General features: G+C 43.7%; 3 protein-coding genes across 3 annotated transcripts; 2 read left to right on the forward strand and 1 right to left on the reverse strand.

Moving 5' to 3' along the window:
- Positions 1-321: 321 nt before the first annotated feature.
- Positions 322-3,430, reverse strand: LOC130108378 (tubulin alpha-1B chain-like). Its single transcript, XM_056275285.1, has 4 exons — positions 3,314-3,430; positions 1,858-2,080; positions 1,623-1,771; positions 322-1,375 (listed from the first exon to the last, which is right to left on the reverse strand). Exons 1-4 carry the CDS (start codon positions 3,314-3,316, stop codon positions 395-397), a joined length of 1,356 nt encoding a protein of 451 aa, XP_056131260.1. The 5' UTR covers positions 3,317-3,430; the 3' UTR covers positions 322-394.
- A 3,808-nt stretch (positions 3,431-7,238) lies between these two features.
- On the forward strand, positions 7,239-9,864 carry LOC130108377 (tubulin alpha-1A chain). Its single transcript, XM_056275284.1, has 4 exons — positions 7,239-7,370; positions 8,225-8,447; positions 8,534-8,682; positions 8,766-9,864. Exons 1-4 carry the CDS (start codon positions 7,368-7,370, stop codon positions 9,744-9,746), a joined length of 1,356 nt encoding a protein of 451 aa, XP_056131259.1. The 5' UTR covers positions 7,239-7,367; the 3' UTR covers positions 9,747-9,864.
- Positions 9,865-13,005: 3,141 nt separating this feature from the next.
- Positions 13,006-15,770, forward strand: LOC130106992 (tubulin alpha-1B chain-like). The gene is made up of 4 exons (XM_056273374.1): positions 13,006-13,063; positions 14,084-14,306; positions 14,393-14,541; positions 14,633-15,770. Exons 1-4 carry the CDS (start codon positions 13,061-13,063, stop codon positions 15,611-15,613), a joined length of 1,356 nt encoding a protein of 451 aa, XP_056129349.1. The 5' UTR covers positions 13,006-13,060; the 3' UTR covers positions 15,614-15,770.
- The last annotated feature ends 1,112 nt before the right edge of the window (positions 15,771-16,882 follow it).

Here is a 16,882-nt window from a genome sequence, read left to right on the forward strand (position 1 = left end):
ACCTTACTCGAAACTGCTGTTCTGTGGCGTTGTCTTGCAGGTCAGTTTATTTAAATGTTTCAGGGTTCTGTATCTCAGCAAATTACCAAAAGCATCACTGATGATGTTAATGAGCTGCTCAAAAGATTACTTGAATATGAGATGAGCACTCCTTCCGTCAAACAAATATGTTGACTATATTGAAACACTTGATCTGTGACCAGGTGGTGGATAACCATCTGAAAATTAAAAAAAACATTCCCCTCATTTCCCAAGCTTAACTTCTACCCAAATCATTTTGCGAAGTAATTAAAAAAATACACAAACACACAAAATGCCAATTGAGATCAATCTTTATTAGGTATCAGTCAGAGGAGCATGCAGCACTATTTTGATGTCTGTTTGTCATTACATTTTAGTACTCCTCTCCTTCCTCCTCTCCCTCACCCTCAATGGAGTCAACTCCCACCTCCTCATAATCTTTCTCCAGGGCAGCCATGTCTTCTCTGGCCTCAGAGAACTCTCCCTCCTCCATACCCTCACCCACATACCAGTGCACAAATGCACGCTTGGCATACATCAGATCAAACTTGTGGTCAAGACGAGCCCAGGCTTCTGCAATAGCAGTGGTGTTGCTCAACATACACACAGCCCTCTGGACCTTGGCCAGGTCCCCACCAGGGACTACAGTGGGGGGCTGGTAGTTGATGCCAACCTTGAAACCAGTTGGACACCAGTCAACAAACTGGATGGTGCGCTTGGTCTTGATGGTGGCAATGGCAGCGTTGACATCTTTGGGCACCACGTCACCACGGAACAGAAGACAACAAGCCATGTACTTGCCGTGGCGAGGGTCACATTTCACCATCTGATTTGCTGGCTCAAAACATGCATTTGTAATCTCAGCCACTGAGAGCTGCTCATGGTAAGCCTTCTCAGCAGAAATGACAGGGGCATAGGTGGCCAGTGGGAAGTGGATACGGGGATATGGCACTAAGTTGGTCTGGAACTCAGTCAGATCAACATTAAGAGCACCATCGAAACGAAGAGAAGCTGTGATGGAGGACACAATCTGGCTAATAAGCCTGTTGAGATTGGTGTAGGTAGGACGCTCAATATCGAGGTTCCTACGACAAATATCGTAGATGGCTTCATTATCCACCATGAAAGCACAATCGGAGTGCTCTAGGGTGGTGTGGGTGGTCAGGATGGAGTTGTAGGGCTCCACTACAGCAGTGGACACCTGGGGAGCGGGGTAGATAGAGAACTCAAGCTTGGACTTCTTGCCGTAGTCTACAGACAGGCGCTCCATCAGCAGGGAGGTGAAACCAGAGCCAGTGCCTCCTCCAAAACTGTGGAAAACCAGGAAGCCCTGTAGGCCAGTACACTGGTCAGCCTGAGGGGAAAGAAAATGATCGTTAATGCCATTACATTGACATTTGCATTATAATCATTAATAATCCATCAAGAGTTACGTCTGTGAATGTTCTCATTCATCCAGGTCATAGTTATCCAAAGGAATTGAATCAAGTGCAACTGGACTTGGTTATATATCCGTGAAGACGTTGCGCCTCTCATCCAAGAGGCTTCATCGCAGTTGCACTTGATTCAATTCCTTTGGATATACATGACGAGTTACCCACCAGTTTGCGGATCCTGTCCAGCACCAGGTCAATAATCTCTTTGCCAATGGTGTAGTGTCCACGGGCATAGTTGTTGGCAGCATCCTCCTTGCCAGTGATCAACTGCTCAGGGTGGAACAGCTGGCGGTAGGTCCCAGTGCGCACTTCATCTAAAGAAAATTAAAAGACATTATTGAAAGGCTACACAACACGCGGTTACGTGGAAAGTAAATTACCCATATCTATTTAATCTTACCAATGACAGTGGGCTCCAAGTCCACAAAAACAGCCCTGGGAACATGCTTTCCAGCTCCAGTCTCACTGAAGAACGTGTTGAAAGAGTCGTCTCCTCCTCCAAGTGTCTTGTCGCTTGGCATCTGTCCGTCAGGCTGGATCCCATGTTCCAGACAGTAGAGCTCCCAGCAGGCATTGCCAATCTGGACACCAGCCTGGCCAACGTGGATGGAGATACACTCACGCTGGAAGGGAGAAAAGAATATAGTCAGCCTTCAGTCCATAAACTAATCAAGGCTTATTGCTGGTAGTTCTCATCTGGAAAATACCATCGGTATCACATTCTAAATTTCCACTATAGATGAAAATTGATAAGCTACATGCTCCCCCTAGCGAGCGTTTCCTTTACTGCACGCAGAGTAGGCACCACCCTGCACTGCAATCTGCAGCGGACAGAATTGTATGACAGCAGCCCCCCGCAAAATAAAAGGCTTTCTGTTTTACACTTGCCTTTGTCCTTTTGTCAGTTTCTTATCTTCATCTGCCTTCTATATTGCCAACGAATCACATGTATTTGAACATGCACACAAACGTCCACACACTTGTTCTAGAAGATTCGGATGCCTTCAGGGTGCCATTTGATGTAAAATCACAGATGATGTTTAAGAAGGAGGAGAAAAAAAATGTAAATGCCACCATCTACTCATACTTTTATCCTAGCTGCTATACAAGACAGCACAAAGGGCTACAGACAGCTCTAATTAAATTAGCAGTGTGGAGGAAAATCACATAACCTTTTATTGTTAGAGATTGAAAGGACGCCCCCCCCAGTGAAATCTCAACGACCCCTGAACAACATGACACGATGTCGTCTTGCGTCCATTTGCGACCCGCAGCTGTTAAACTGCGATTAAATAAAACGCTGCAGTGTGAAATTAAAATAATTGACATGAGCAATCTGTCGTCGCCATCTATCCCCACCTAATCTGCCCCCCTTTGCGTGAGAACAGAGGATAAGACATGTGGAAGATGTGCGATTGTCTTTCCCTTTTACATAAGGAGGTCGCCAAAATGAACAGATCGGTTAAAAGATTTACCGGCTACTCGGTGAAAAGCTGCCCCCCTCCCCCCCGTTCGCTGTTACTAAGCGCAACCAGCATGCAAATCATTAAAAAGGCATTGTCCCCATTTCCACACAATGCAAATCACACCGTGCCACTGCACACCAATCAGTTTCTGATGTCTAGAGTTCACGTTTAAGTATCGTTTCAACAGATATTACAGGTATTATGACGATTAGTCAAATTTAGAGATTGAAGTCCAGATGGGAAACGATGAGATGTTAAAAAAATAAAAGGTTGCGCGCGACGACCGCGGAGACGCCGGGTGCTGGTTTGGGTGACTCATTCAAATCCTTCTCAGAAAACATTACCGTAATTATTTCAGACACACATGGCTGAAAAAACTACTCGACTTACCATGTTTTCTGGAGAGGTTCAAATAACAATGGAAGGACAAGAAAATGCGAAGAAAGATCCTTTTTTTTTTTTATTTTGTGTCTGTATTGCGTCGCGTGTTCTACCCAACGGGGTCGATGCAACAACTGCTGAATGGGAGGGCGGTGCTACCAGATTTATACATGCGGGGTTGGCTATATGGCTCCTGTGCAGGAAAAAAAAGAAGAGAGAAAAAAAAGAAAAAGGTTTTACTACCATGATAACATAATGCTTTTTTTGACAGGATATTTATTTTTAACTCATCACTTAACAATGTGATCACCAGAGATGCTATTTATGCCATACATTTGTACCTGCCTGTACACCTGTTCCAGGTTATAGAAAGATTTGGATTTTTGTATTTGACTGAAAAAAAGAAAAAAAACCGAGATGATTATAAATTGAGAAATATATATACTTGTGTGACTGATTGTGCCTTTTTTTCTATTAAATAAACACCGTGTACGAAAATGTGAGGTCATATGCATTGTGCCTTGCCCTTTGTGATGTGATGGTTCACACAAAGCCAGTGTGTTATGCACGCAAAGGCACCAGCCAACAAAGGTGAAAGACATCTATTATTCGAAACTGTAGGACAATGCCATTAATTATGAAGATTGAAATATGGTAATATGAGCAATGGGGTCAAATAATGCATTTAGGTCGCTGGTTGGTGTGTGTAAATGCGATGCCTGATGCATGATAGAAATGATGCAAAATGGCTGAATGCTTCCTTCCACTGCACAAGACGCTTCCATCTCACTGTAGCTGATATCAGTCAGCCGTCCATGTTGCTGAGGCCTGCCATGATATCCGCCCAGCATGCCAGCTCTCCAAATCTCCACCCTCTTTGTCCTAGATTCTCTGCAGTGATGTCATTCAGTGGCCTGATCACGTGGGCTGTCTGTCTCCCTGTTTCCTTCTGTACGCCTTCCTTACTGTTTTATTTAAACAGGTTCGGGGTTTGTGTTCATTTGTATCTTGGCTAAATTTTCGAGGATCTGACGATGTCTGATTTGATGTTTTTGTCATCCCACTGTGGCAAAAGAAGGGTTTGCAGTTGGTGTGACAGAACCGTAGTACAGAGAGAAGAGGCCTTGACAGAGTGCTGGCTGAGGTCCTCCTTCACGGATTGGTCTTCGGGATTACAGGATGAGATGCTGGGATGTGTCCTTTCCCAAGCTGCCCTGCATACTGGAAGGACTGGGAGGCATTTGAAAAGACCCTTTAAGAGGGTTTCTTACTCGGCGTTAAACATGATGGCGGCCTAACCGATGTGGCTATAAGCCTGAAGTGGGCCTGAATAAAATTCGCTACTGCACAATTTGTTCTTTGATGCAGTCTGCTCTGCGTGTATTCTCAAAATATATCCAACAGATGAATGGAGATCTATGATTTACAACAGTCCATTCGTGAGTGCTCAATATGAAGTGCAGAGGATGAAAGAGTAGGATAGGAAGCACCAATGGCTCCGTGCCCAGCGTTCCTGAGAGAACATTCCCCCTCTCCCCCTCCCCTCCCCAGCAGCTGTGAGGCAGGGAGGTGCTGAGCAGCTGCACACTAAGAGGGAAAAAGGAGGATGGTAAAACTCGAGATGGGAGTGGTCCTCCATGGAATGAAAGACCGCACTCCATCCAGCACTGGGAATATGATACCCAACAAAGTGACAAGGCACATTCTGAGCATGTCCCAGGATAAAAAAAAATTTTCAAATCTTATTCACTCATTATTTCGCTTGTATATAGTCAATCCTTGTGTATATATCTGAAGATTGTTGCCTTGTTGTGTTGTTTAAGTACACTGAGAGAGCCACGAAACCCGAGTCAAATTCCATGTATGTGCAAGCCTACATGGCCAATAAACATGATTCGGATTTATGATTCTGATGATAATAATAATTCTGATAATAGGAATAATGATCATTCTGATAATAATTCTGATTATTCTAAATTTGAATACCCTCAAAACTGGCCATAAGTGTGACACAGCTACTCACAGAAATTGGATTCTCCTGTAAAAAGTCTTGGCATATATATATATATATATATACCATATACCCACTGTAGCTAGGAGCACTGGGCCTTTCCTGTGTGTGTATATATATATATATATATATATATATATATAGTATATATACACACACACATATATACAAATATATATAAATAGATAGATAGATAGATAGATAGATATAGATATAGATATAGATAGATAGATATAGATAAATGTAAGATAGCCTTAATGTAGATGTGACTGTGTACTGTATGCGCGAGTATACAATGGATAGACATGAGTATGAGTATAGCAATCATCAACGTTCGAGATGACCTCTTGTTGAACTTGTGTCTTAAAATGTGGTTTAACAAGTAGGGTTATTATTATTATTATTATTGTCATTATTCCAATTTTTCTTTCCTACTCAGCGCTGCTGTCATGCTGAGCAGGTACAAAGGGGTTGTTATTTCTGCCCCCGAGACTATTGTAAGTAATTGAGTTCCTGTTGTCATAGAGGTTTCTTAGTTGATAGCAACCAAGGCATTTCCATTTTATATGGTTTGTTGGAATAACGGACACATAAACAGTAATTGACACCCCATTACCAGTAAACTTGTTTGTTTGTTTTTAAACAGCTCTGTCTGAATAAATCATAAGAGCAGGGGATTAACTGAGAGCATATGAAGTGCTGAATCCATCTTGTTGTCTTACTGCACATGTTATTTTTTTTTTCTTTCGACAGTTAGAAAAGAAAAGGTTACTTGCACTTGTGGACACTGTGGCCTGCTTGGACAGGATGAAATAAACGGGCAGGGGAACCAAACATTCCCCCCACTGGGGCAGCTGCAGTTCCGCCCGTTAAGTGCTGCTATTTAAGCTGGGTCACGTGAAAACCAGATAAAGGCCGTTGATGTGGATACTGGGCTGTATCCAGGCAACTCGGTTGTTCATTTCCTAGCAACGGTTGGATCTTAGGAGGAGGGCTTGTTGGGGATGGGGGTGGCCTACTATATCTCCCTCATCTATGACTGAGCAGTTTGACCTCCATTACCTACAGAAAGACAAGAACTTCTGTTACAAAAACGAAGGAAAAATTTAAGATTAGCGATTTTTTTTCTTTTTACCCACAGTTCGGTTTTCAGTAAATGTACAGTATAGGTAATAACTTTTGTCAAGTGTGAAGAAAAAACAGGATTTCCAAATCTAACTTGGTTCCTACCAGAATAAAATGGTACCTGTCGTTTTATACCATAAGACTCTGACTGATCTACAAAACCTAATAATCTCTAAATTCAGATGCAGACAGCAGCTACTGTATCGTCGTACGATATTTCCCATGTCTGAAATATTTCCCCACGAATCTGATCATTAGTCCCAATTATGTACTGGGCAATAAAACAGATTTAGTCCTCTTTGCTAATCATTTTCATTTGAACTAAGTTGTAATTAAAGGTTTCTTTCTTCTGTTGGTGAAATTTTATTGACAGGTGTTCAGGCATCACAAATATAGGTCCACTAAACTCAACCAAAACGAGCCATGTGATTATGCTTACTGGCAGTGAGTAAGCCCTTCTGTTACATTCAAATTCTATTCTATTCTATTCGATTTTTTTCTTTAAGTCATGTTTCATTTCACGCTTGGTAACCAAATATTTGGCCAAGAAATTGCTAGTTGCTCAGTAGCAGACTAGGCGTGTCTGGAACCAGTATGCGCCAAATTATGCACCATTTTCACACAAAAAGCGCCATGCTTGCAGCACAATGACCAGGAAGATGTCGGGTGGGGTCTGAGAGGCGTTCTTGAACGCACCCGCTCCATTTAGCCAATAGGAGGCTTCAAAGCGTTTGGAAGCGGTAGATTGACTGGTCACCACCCAATAACAGCAAAGTAGACCCTGTCGCCAGGGCTACGCTTGCATAAATACAGCGGTCCATCCGCATGTGCTGCATTATCTCTTACATCGACCCCCTAACTGTCGAATTGTAAGGCGCCCCTTCGAGGAGCTTCTGCAACGCTCTACCGCAACATAAATCGAGAAAAATGGTAAGTTCATACAACAATATTTTACACGCTGATATTTCAGGTTTTTATTTCCCATTGAGAAAAATTCTTGGCACAAAATGTCAAATGAGAAGGGAGATACGGGGGGTTAGCCGGGAATTTTGGGATCAGAATCAGTTATCTTAAGTCGTCGGGGTTTCCTCCACCCTTATTTCATGTTAGTAGGAAAGAAAAAGACAGCAGGCTGGGTTGTTATAAACGCTTTAGCGTGGGGAGAGGCTGCGGCGCGCTTTAGATGGGTACGTGGCGCGCATACACCGAACAATAGAGGGTTTTGAACGGATTGCAATGTGGGAAGAATGAATAATGGGGGCTCCGGTATTTATTTTAATTTCTATTACTAATCCTGGTCGTCACTTGTCGCGACAGCGGAGGGGGGTGGGGGAATAATTCAGTGACACCGGAGGATGCACAGAGCCAGCAGTCTTCATCAAGTGGCCCACGCCCAAAGAAACGCTATCCGTGGGCAACATGGATGAAATGCACCATCAGCATGGCTGCTAGACATTAAAAATGTATGTCTGTAATGGACACTGCTGAATTAACCCCCTCACCCCCACCCCCACCCCATCTTGCGCTGCTCTCAAACGGACAGGATTACAGACAAAAAAAGGAAACACAACCATGTTGGTTTTTATATAATCCTTCACAATGCGATGCTTCGTATTTTGCACCTCATATGCCAAATTAAGTGTAGAAGGCATTGTATGATGACTTAAAACAAAGGTATTCATGAAAAATCTGCATAATGTATGGAATAAGGACTTAATCGTATAAAACCACGTGGCTCTGTGTAGGTCAATATCACTAATGAATAATAATTTTCTCCCTTCCAGCGTGAGTGTATCTCCATCCATGTTGGCCAGGCTGGTGTCCAGATTGGCAATGCCTGCTGGGAGCTCTACTGTCTGGAACATGGAATCCAGCCTGACGGACAGATGCCAAGCGACAAAACAATCGGAGGAGGAGACGACTCTTTCAACACGTTCTTCAGTGAGACTGGAGCTGGAAAGCATGTTCCCAGGGCTGTTTTTGTGGACCTGGAGCCCACTGTCATTGGTAAGATTAAATAGATATGGGTAAAATACTTTCCAGGTAACCACGTGTTGTGTAGCCTTTCAATAATGACTTTTAATTTTCTTTAGATGAGGTGCGCACTGGGACCTACCGCCAGCTGTTCCACCCTGAGCAGTTGATCACTGGCAAGGAGGATGCTGCCAACAACTATGCCCGTGGACACTACACCATTGGCAAAGAGATTATTGACCTGGTGCTGGACAGGATCCGCAAACTGGTGGGTAACTCTTCATGGATTATTAATGATTATAATGCAAATGTCAATGTAATGGCATTACCTATCATTTTCTTTCCCCTCAGGCTGACCAGTGTACAGGCCTACAGGGCTTCCTGGTTTTCCACAGCTTTGGAGGAGGCACTGGCTCTGGTTTCACCTCCCTGCTGATGGAGCGCCTGTCTGTTGACTATGGCAAGAAGTCTAAGCTCGAGTTCTCAATCTACCCCGCTCCCCAGGTGTCCACTGCTGTGGTGGAGCCCTACAACTCCATCCTGACCACCCACACCACCCTGGAGCACTCTGATTGTGCTTTCATGGTGGATAATGAGGCCATCTACGATATTTGTCGTAGGAACCTCGATATTGAGCGTCCTACCTACACCAATCTCAACAGGCTAATTGGTCAGATTGTGTCCTCCATCACCGCTTCTCTTCGTTTCGATGGTGCTCTTAATGTTGATCTGACTGAGTTCCAGACCAACTTGGTGCCATATCCCCGTATCCACTTCCCACTGGCCACCTATGCCCCTGTCATCTCAGCTGAGAAGGCTTACCATGAGCAGCTCTCAGTGGCTGAGATCACAAATGCATGCTTTGAGCCAGCAAATCAGATGGTGAAATGCGACCCTCGCCACGGCAAGTACATGGCTTGTTGTCTTCTGTACCGTGGTGACGTGGTGCCCAAAGATGTCAATGCTGCCATTGCCACCATCAAGACCAAGCGCACCATCCAGTTTGTTGACTGGTGCCCAACTGGTTTCAAGGTTGGCATCAACTACCAGCCCCCCACTGTAGTCCCTGGTGGGGACCTGGCCAAGGTCCAGAGGGCTGTGTGCATGTTGAGCAACACTACTGCTATTGCAGAGGCCTGGGCTCGTCTTGACCACAAGTTTGATCTGATGTATGCCAAGCGTGCCTTTGTGCACTGGTATGTGGGTGAGGGTATGGAGGAGGGAGAGTTCTCTGAGGCCAGAGAAGACATGGCTGCCCTGGAGAAAGATTATGAGGAGGTGGGAGTTGACTCCATTGAGGGTGAGGGAGAGGAGGAAGGAGAGGAGTACTAAAAGAATTAAAGGTGGTCGTTAGGCAGGAAACCGTTTCCAATGTGACTTTAAGCATTCCAACAAGACTATGTCAGTCAATTTTAATGTCTGGCAATGTCCTGAATAAAGTTCCTATGTGATGAACATGTGAAGTTGTGTTTTTTTTGTCTTGCAATAATAAAATAAGCTCTCAAGTGATAAATGAAAAGTTACAAAGTAAATTTTGAAAATGAAGCATTGCCATCAATGTCTAGATTGTTATTGTATCTTTAAAAATAACAGTTGCAGAGGGACTTATTTTCTGGCACCTCCTATAGAAATGGCTTTAAATCAAGTATAATACCATTGATGTGAAATTTAAATTAAAAAGTCGTGTGTGTGTGTGTGTATACAGCTAAAATCTGAATTGGGAAAAAGTCTTAAAAGTGATGGGTATAGCTTCTCTTCAGTGAGATCCAAAAGAGATGTCTTTATGCATGCTCAATAAGCCAGGTAAGAAAATCAAAGAAAGTTGAATCGGTTCAGCTGGATGCAACGTTTATTGACAGAAACGTTTCATCACTCATCTTAACTGTCGGCCAGTATCTGGGGATACCTGCAGTCAGTTTAGACTGAAGAGGTCATTTAGATGAGCGATGGAACGTTTCTGTCAATAAACGTTGTATCCAGATGAACTGATTCGACCTTTCATCCAAAAAAGATGGCGCTAGGATGTGCTATGGTATAAAGAGACAACTCTTAGACCCAAATGCTAGATTTAAGATCCTAAAAGTTAACGCCATTGAAGAAGTGCCATTTGGTCAAATTGTCTAAATAAGACACTCGATCTGCCTCACATCACAACTGACTCAAAGTGACTGGATGTACGCAAATGTCAGCAGCAACCATCAAGTCACAAATCTCTAAAATAAGCACAATAAGTCAGCCCTGTTCAGCATCATTTCTTTTTTGCTTGGACCAAGTATTTTCTCTTTCATGACACAGGAAGGCTCCAGAAGGCTGTAGATTTTATAATGCACAAAGAGTTGGCTCCAATATACATATGCATGAATGAGAGGGAGGACAGCGGAATGGTGAGGATGCAAGGAGTAGAGGTGACGAAGGTGGATGAGTTTAAATACTTGGGTTCAACTGTTCAAAGTAACGGGGAGTGCGGAAGAGAGGTGAAGAAGAAAGTGCAGGTAGGGTGGAGAGGGTGGAGAAGCGTGTCAGGAGTGATTTGTGACAGAAGGGTATCAGCAAGAATTAAAGGGAAGTTGTACAAGATCATAGTGAGACCAGCTATGTTATATGGTCTGGAGACGGTGGAACTAATGAAAAGACAGGAGGTGGAGCTGGAGGTGGCAGAGTTGAAGATGCTAAGGTTTTCGTTGGGAGTGACGAAGAAGGACAGGATTGTGAACGAGTAGGGGACATCCCAGGTTGTACGGTTTGGAGACAAAGCAAGAGAGGCAAGATTGAGATGGTTTGGACATGTGCAGAGGAGAGATGCAGCGTATATTGGGAGAAGGATGTTGAAAATGGAGGTGCCAGGGAAGAGGAAAAGAGGAACACCAAAGAGGAGGTTTATGGATGTGGCGAGGGAGGACATGCAGGTGGCTGGCGTGACAGAGGAAGATGCAGAGACAGGAAGAGATGGAAACGGATGATCCGTTGTGGCGACCCCGAATGGGAACAGCCGAAAGTAGTAGTAGTAGTAGTAGTAGTAGTAGTAGAAGACAAAGTTGGCCCCACAACACTTTAAGGAACAGTAACAGACTGCCTTATAGGCTATTATAAAGGAATATTGCGGTCCTAGAGCAAGGAGAAAATATGAACCAATTTTACTGCTGTTTGTTAATACATTCCAAAAATTGGAATCAAGTGTATGATGTGTAATCAGATTTATGGATTACCTCGGGTTTTTGGAAACCTTGGATTTATCATTTGATATTAATTCATTCATTTATCTTCAGCCGCTTCTCCGGGGTCGGGTCGCGGTGGCAGCAAGCTAAGTAGGGCACTCCAGAGACGTCCCCTCCCCCCAAACAACGCCCTCCAGGTTCTCCTGGGGATCCCAAGGCGTTCCCAGGCCAGATTGGACATGTAGTCCCTCCAGGGAGTTCTGGGTCTACCCCGGGGTCTCCTCCCAGTGGACCGTGCCCGGAAAACCTCCAAAGGAAGGCGCCCAGGAGGCATCCTAATCAGATGCTCGAACCACCTCAACTGGCTCCTTTCGACGCGAAGGAGCAGCGGCTCTACTCCAAGCTCCCTCCGGATGTCCGAGCTCCTCAGCCTATCTCTAAGACTGAGCCCAGACACCCTACGGAGGAAACTAATTTCAGCCGCTTGTATCCGCGATCTCACCCTTTCGGTCACTACCCAAAGCTCATGACCATAGGTGAGGGTTGGAACGAAGATTGACTGGTAAATTATGAGCTTTGCCTTCCGGCTCAGCTCCTTCTTCACCACAACGGTCCGGTACAACGTCCGCATTACTGCTGATGCTGCACCAATCCACCTGTCAATCTCCCGCTCCATCTTACCCTCACTCGTGAACAAGACCCCGAGATACTTGAACTCATTCACTTGAGGCAACAACTCATCCCCAACCCGGAGGGAGTAATCCACTATTTTCCGATCGAGAACCATGGCCTCAGACTCGGACAACGTGGCACGTGGGCAACGATGGAGATCATTTAATATGTGACATGAAAATAAGTGCTCCCAATTTAACTAAATGCCTCAACATCTCTGATTATAATTTCAAATGAGAGGTTATCCCCAAAGGCACATAGACTGCACAAAGTACATTCTATAAGCCATATAGCCTGCCTATCACTGGCCAGCTCAAAAGAGCAGTTTAATTTCAGTCCTTTGGCTGAAAAAAAAAGTGAACTGTGTCCTCAGTCGTCTGTAATACATAATAGGTATAGGCTACAAAATGAGTCGATACTCTCCTTTTTTTTTCATCGCTCATTTTTCCGCCCTAAAAAAATGGAATCAACCTAAATGCTAGAATAAAGTGGGACTATCTCGATTAGCAGTTGATCAAATAAGACACTTTATTATTATATCAAACGTGTCACAAGGAATGCTTTGCTCGCACAGTTTTTCATAGACTACTCGACTGTCAATTCGCTGGACATTCGCCTATTTACTTTTCATTTGAAATAAATAAAAAAAAATAGTCAGGTGGCTGCTGATGCGGTGATACGGAAGAATGGTGTGCGCGCTTCCACCTTGCTTCCACATGGGGCGGTAGCGCGCGTCACGTCATTGAAACACCGCATACCTCGGGAACGCACGCACTTCAGACTTGTCTCATTACATTGCATAATTTTCGACAAGCAATCATGGTAAGCAAGATTTGGCATTTATCCCCACGGATTGACGGCTTTAAACGCATATTTTACATGTAACGAGTGTAAGAAAGGGATTGTTCTGCAAAATGTCTCTTCCCTCCATCCGTCATATCTTGCTGCCTTTACGAAAATGAATCGATCATTGGCTCAGCACCATTTCAAGTTCACGCGTGTAACCTTTATATTATCAGGTGAACAGTTGTTTTCTACATTTTACGCCTTTTAAATTGATGTCATTTGCCTCCACTGCCAAGCTTAATCCGCTGTGTAGCTCGTTAAATCAGATTAGACGTTGTTCGTTCCTTAGACTGTCATTAAATGTGATACTGGTTTTCTCGACTCGTTTCTTAAACAATTGTAGGCCTTGTTGTATAGATTTTTTTTATCTAAATTTGTCTTTTATCCATCTTTATCACTGTTTTCGAAAGAATACCTTTAAACTAGTTTGAATGATAATACTCCTGTTTGTTGTAGTTTGCTACCTCTACTACATATAAGTGTCTTATGCTTGACCATTAAGAAAGAGGTATACTATTAAAACAAGTGGAAAAATGTCAAAGGCATTTAACCCCATTGCAGTCCCTTTTTAATATGGAGAATGTAGCCTCTGTTATAAAGCGACAGCAGTTTACGCCATGTCTGACCTAGTTAATCCTCTCTCCCTACAGTAGGCTTATGGACAATATGAACGTTTTGCTGCAGAAAAACAGGTTGGAAATTGGAAAAAAGGCAGTTTTATTGTGTTGACATCACCATGTATCTGAGACTTTTCATATCACAAAAATGTATCATAAATATAAAATAGGTAAGCGATTCTATGGATCCTCAAATCTTTATCTGACAAAAAATGTTTTCAATTAATTGCACGTAGCACATAGAGTATTTTAAGCAATATAGGCTATTGTGAAAGTACTTTTTTTTTTTTTACCGATGAACAGACCTCATTTCAGCCAACGGAACAAGAGCTAGAATTTACTGGAATGCTAACCTCTCCATCCATTCTCTTCTTTCCAGCGTGAGTGTATCTCCATCCACGTTGGCCAGGCTGGTGTCCAGATTGGCAATGCCTGCTGGGAGCTGTACTGTCTTGAACATGGGATCCAGCCTGACGGACAGATGCCAAGCGACAAGATACTTGGAGGGGGAGACGACTCTTTCAACACCTTCTTCAGTGAGACTGGAGCTGGAAAGCATGTTCCCAGGGCTGTTTTTGTGGACCTGGAGCCCACTGTCATTGGTAAGATTAAATAGATATGGGTAAAATACTTTCCAAGTAACCTCATGTTGTGTAGCCTTTCAATAATGACTTTTAATTTTCTTTAGATGAAGTGCGCACTGGGACCTACCGCCAGCTGTTCCACCCTGAACAGCTGATCACTGGCAAGGAGGATGCTGCCAACAACTATGCCCGTGGACACTACACCATTGGCAAAGAGATTATTGACCTGGTGCTGGACAGGATCCGCAAACTGGTGGGTAACTCTTCATGGATTATTAATAATTAAAATGCAAATGTCAGTGTAATGGCATTAACTGTGTCCTTTTCTTTCTCTTTCCCCTCAGGCTGACCAGTGTACTGGCCTTCAAGGCTTCTTGGTTTTCCACAGTTTTGGAGGAGGCACTGGCTCTGGTTTCACCTCCCTGCTGATGGAGCGCCTGTCTGTTGACTATGGCAAGAAGTCTAAGCTCGAGTTCTCCATCTACCCCGCTCCCCAGGTGTCCACCGCTGTGGTGGAGCCCTACAACTCCATCCTGACCACCCACACCACCCTAGAGCACTCTGATTGTGCTTTCATGGTTGATAATGAGGCCATCTATGATATTTGTCGTAGGAACCTCGATATTGAGCGTCCTACCTACACCAATCTCAACAGGCTTATTAGCCAGATTGTGTCCTCCATCACAGCTTCTCTTCGTTTCGATGGTGCTCTTAATGTTGATCTGACTGAGTTCCAGACCAACTTAGTGCCATATCCCCGTATCCACTTCCCACTGGCCACCTATGCCCCTGTCATCTCAGCTGAGAAGGCTTACCATGAGCAGCTCTCAGTGGCTGAGATCACAAATGCATGTTTTGAGCCAGCCAACCAGATGGTGAAATGCGACCCTCGCCACGGCAAGTACATGGCTTGTTGTCTTCTGTACCGTGGTGACGTGGTGCCCAAAGATGTCAATGCTGCCATTGCCACCATCAAGACCAAGCGCACCATCCAGTTTGTTGACTGGTGCCCAACTGGTTTCAAGGTTGGCATCAACTACCAGCCCCCCACTGTAGTCCCTGGTGGGGACCTGGCCAAGGTCCAGAGGGCTGTGTGCATGTTGAGCAACACTACTGCTATTGCAGAGGCCTGGGCTCGTCTTGACCACAAGTTTGATCTGATGTATGCCAAGCGTGCCTTTGTGCACTGGTATGTGGGTGAGGGTATGGAGGAGGGAGAGTTCTCTGAGGCCAGAGAAGACATGGCTGCCCTGGAGAAAGATTATGAGGAGGTGGGAGTTGACTCCATTGAGGGTGAGGGAGAAGAGGAAGGAGAGGAGTACTGAATGACTGGTTTGAAAGTTATTTGCTCTCATGTACCTACAAAACCACAATAATGAAAACTTCTGTGACAGTTCCTTTTTTTGTTGCATAGCATGACCAACTTAAATTAACCTTGTTGTCTTTGGTCTATGAATAAAATGTTCATTGCTTGTTATTAAACTTTTTTTCATCCCTGCACCAAATGAAGTTTGAAAGAACTGTCATTTTACACCCGTTTAAGCGTCTGTTTAAGTTCACTTCCCCATTTGAACTCTTTTTTGCTTAGCTGTACTGTAAGCTCCTTTGGTTTCTGTCCCTCTCATTTATTGTTTAGCCTGCTATTATCCATGCGACTTTTTGATTATACTCCTGGCTTATTCAGTTACCCTGGTGTTCAGCAAACAGAGATTCAAATAACTGATGGCCAAATAGACAGGTCATATGAAAGAATATGCATGACCAGACATCATTAATAACATGTTCTTCAACACAAGCTTGGTTAAACTGTTTTTTATTATCACACTGAAACTTGGTCTGCCAATCTGAGATAATCAAATCATCGCTAAAGTCAACACATTCTCATACATCATACAGTGTTCTCATCAAAATTTGTAGGTTTGACCTTTAATCATATGAATTTGACCCTGTTTAAAAGTTTTGCGAACATATTATTTGCATGGTCAAAAGTCAGAGCAGCACTTAAGTGGATTTAGGATCTATCGATGACACAGAATGTGGGTGTTGGAAAATAGAGAAACCAAGGAGACACAGAGGTCTGGCCTGGCCAACTTGCCACACTTAGTCCGGGTTTCCCTATCCTGGACTAAACAGTCTTCAATATATCAGCAGAAACATGGTGGAGGGAAAACAGAAAGGGAAGATTTGTTGTGGTCATAACCTTTGCATTGGAGGCTTAATCTCCCCCAAACATACCTGCAATAATAAAAATGATTTTATTTACAGTGCACTTTTATGTTATCTGTCAAAGCAAGTTGCAAAATATATGGACAAGGATGAAATGATGGAAGAGCAAATAAAATTGAATGAGAACCAGTTGACAGATAGAGCAGGCCATATAACAAGACAGGCTTACAAAAATGCCAGTATATATATATATGCGATTTTTATAGAAGTACTTTAAAAGATAACAATCTGCCAGGCTGAGCTCCTCTGGATGGGGCATTTAGAGCATCAGCCAGCAAAAGAAAAGGTTCCCATTACCTCTAACGTTGAATAAAGACAAGAACATCACATTACATTCAGGCTCGTTAGGGGTTATCAGGTCTGAAATA

The sequence above is a fragment of the Lampris incognitus genome, chromosome 2 (assembly GCF_029633865.1).
Source record: "Lampris incognitus isolate fLamInc1 chromosome 2, fLamInc1.hap2, whole genome shotgun sequence".
Classification (NCBI taxonomy): Eukaryota; Metazoa; Chordata; class Actinopteri; order Lampriformes; family Lampridae; genus Lampris; species Lampris incognitus.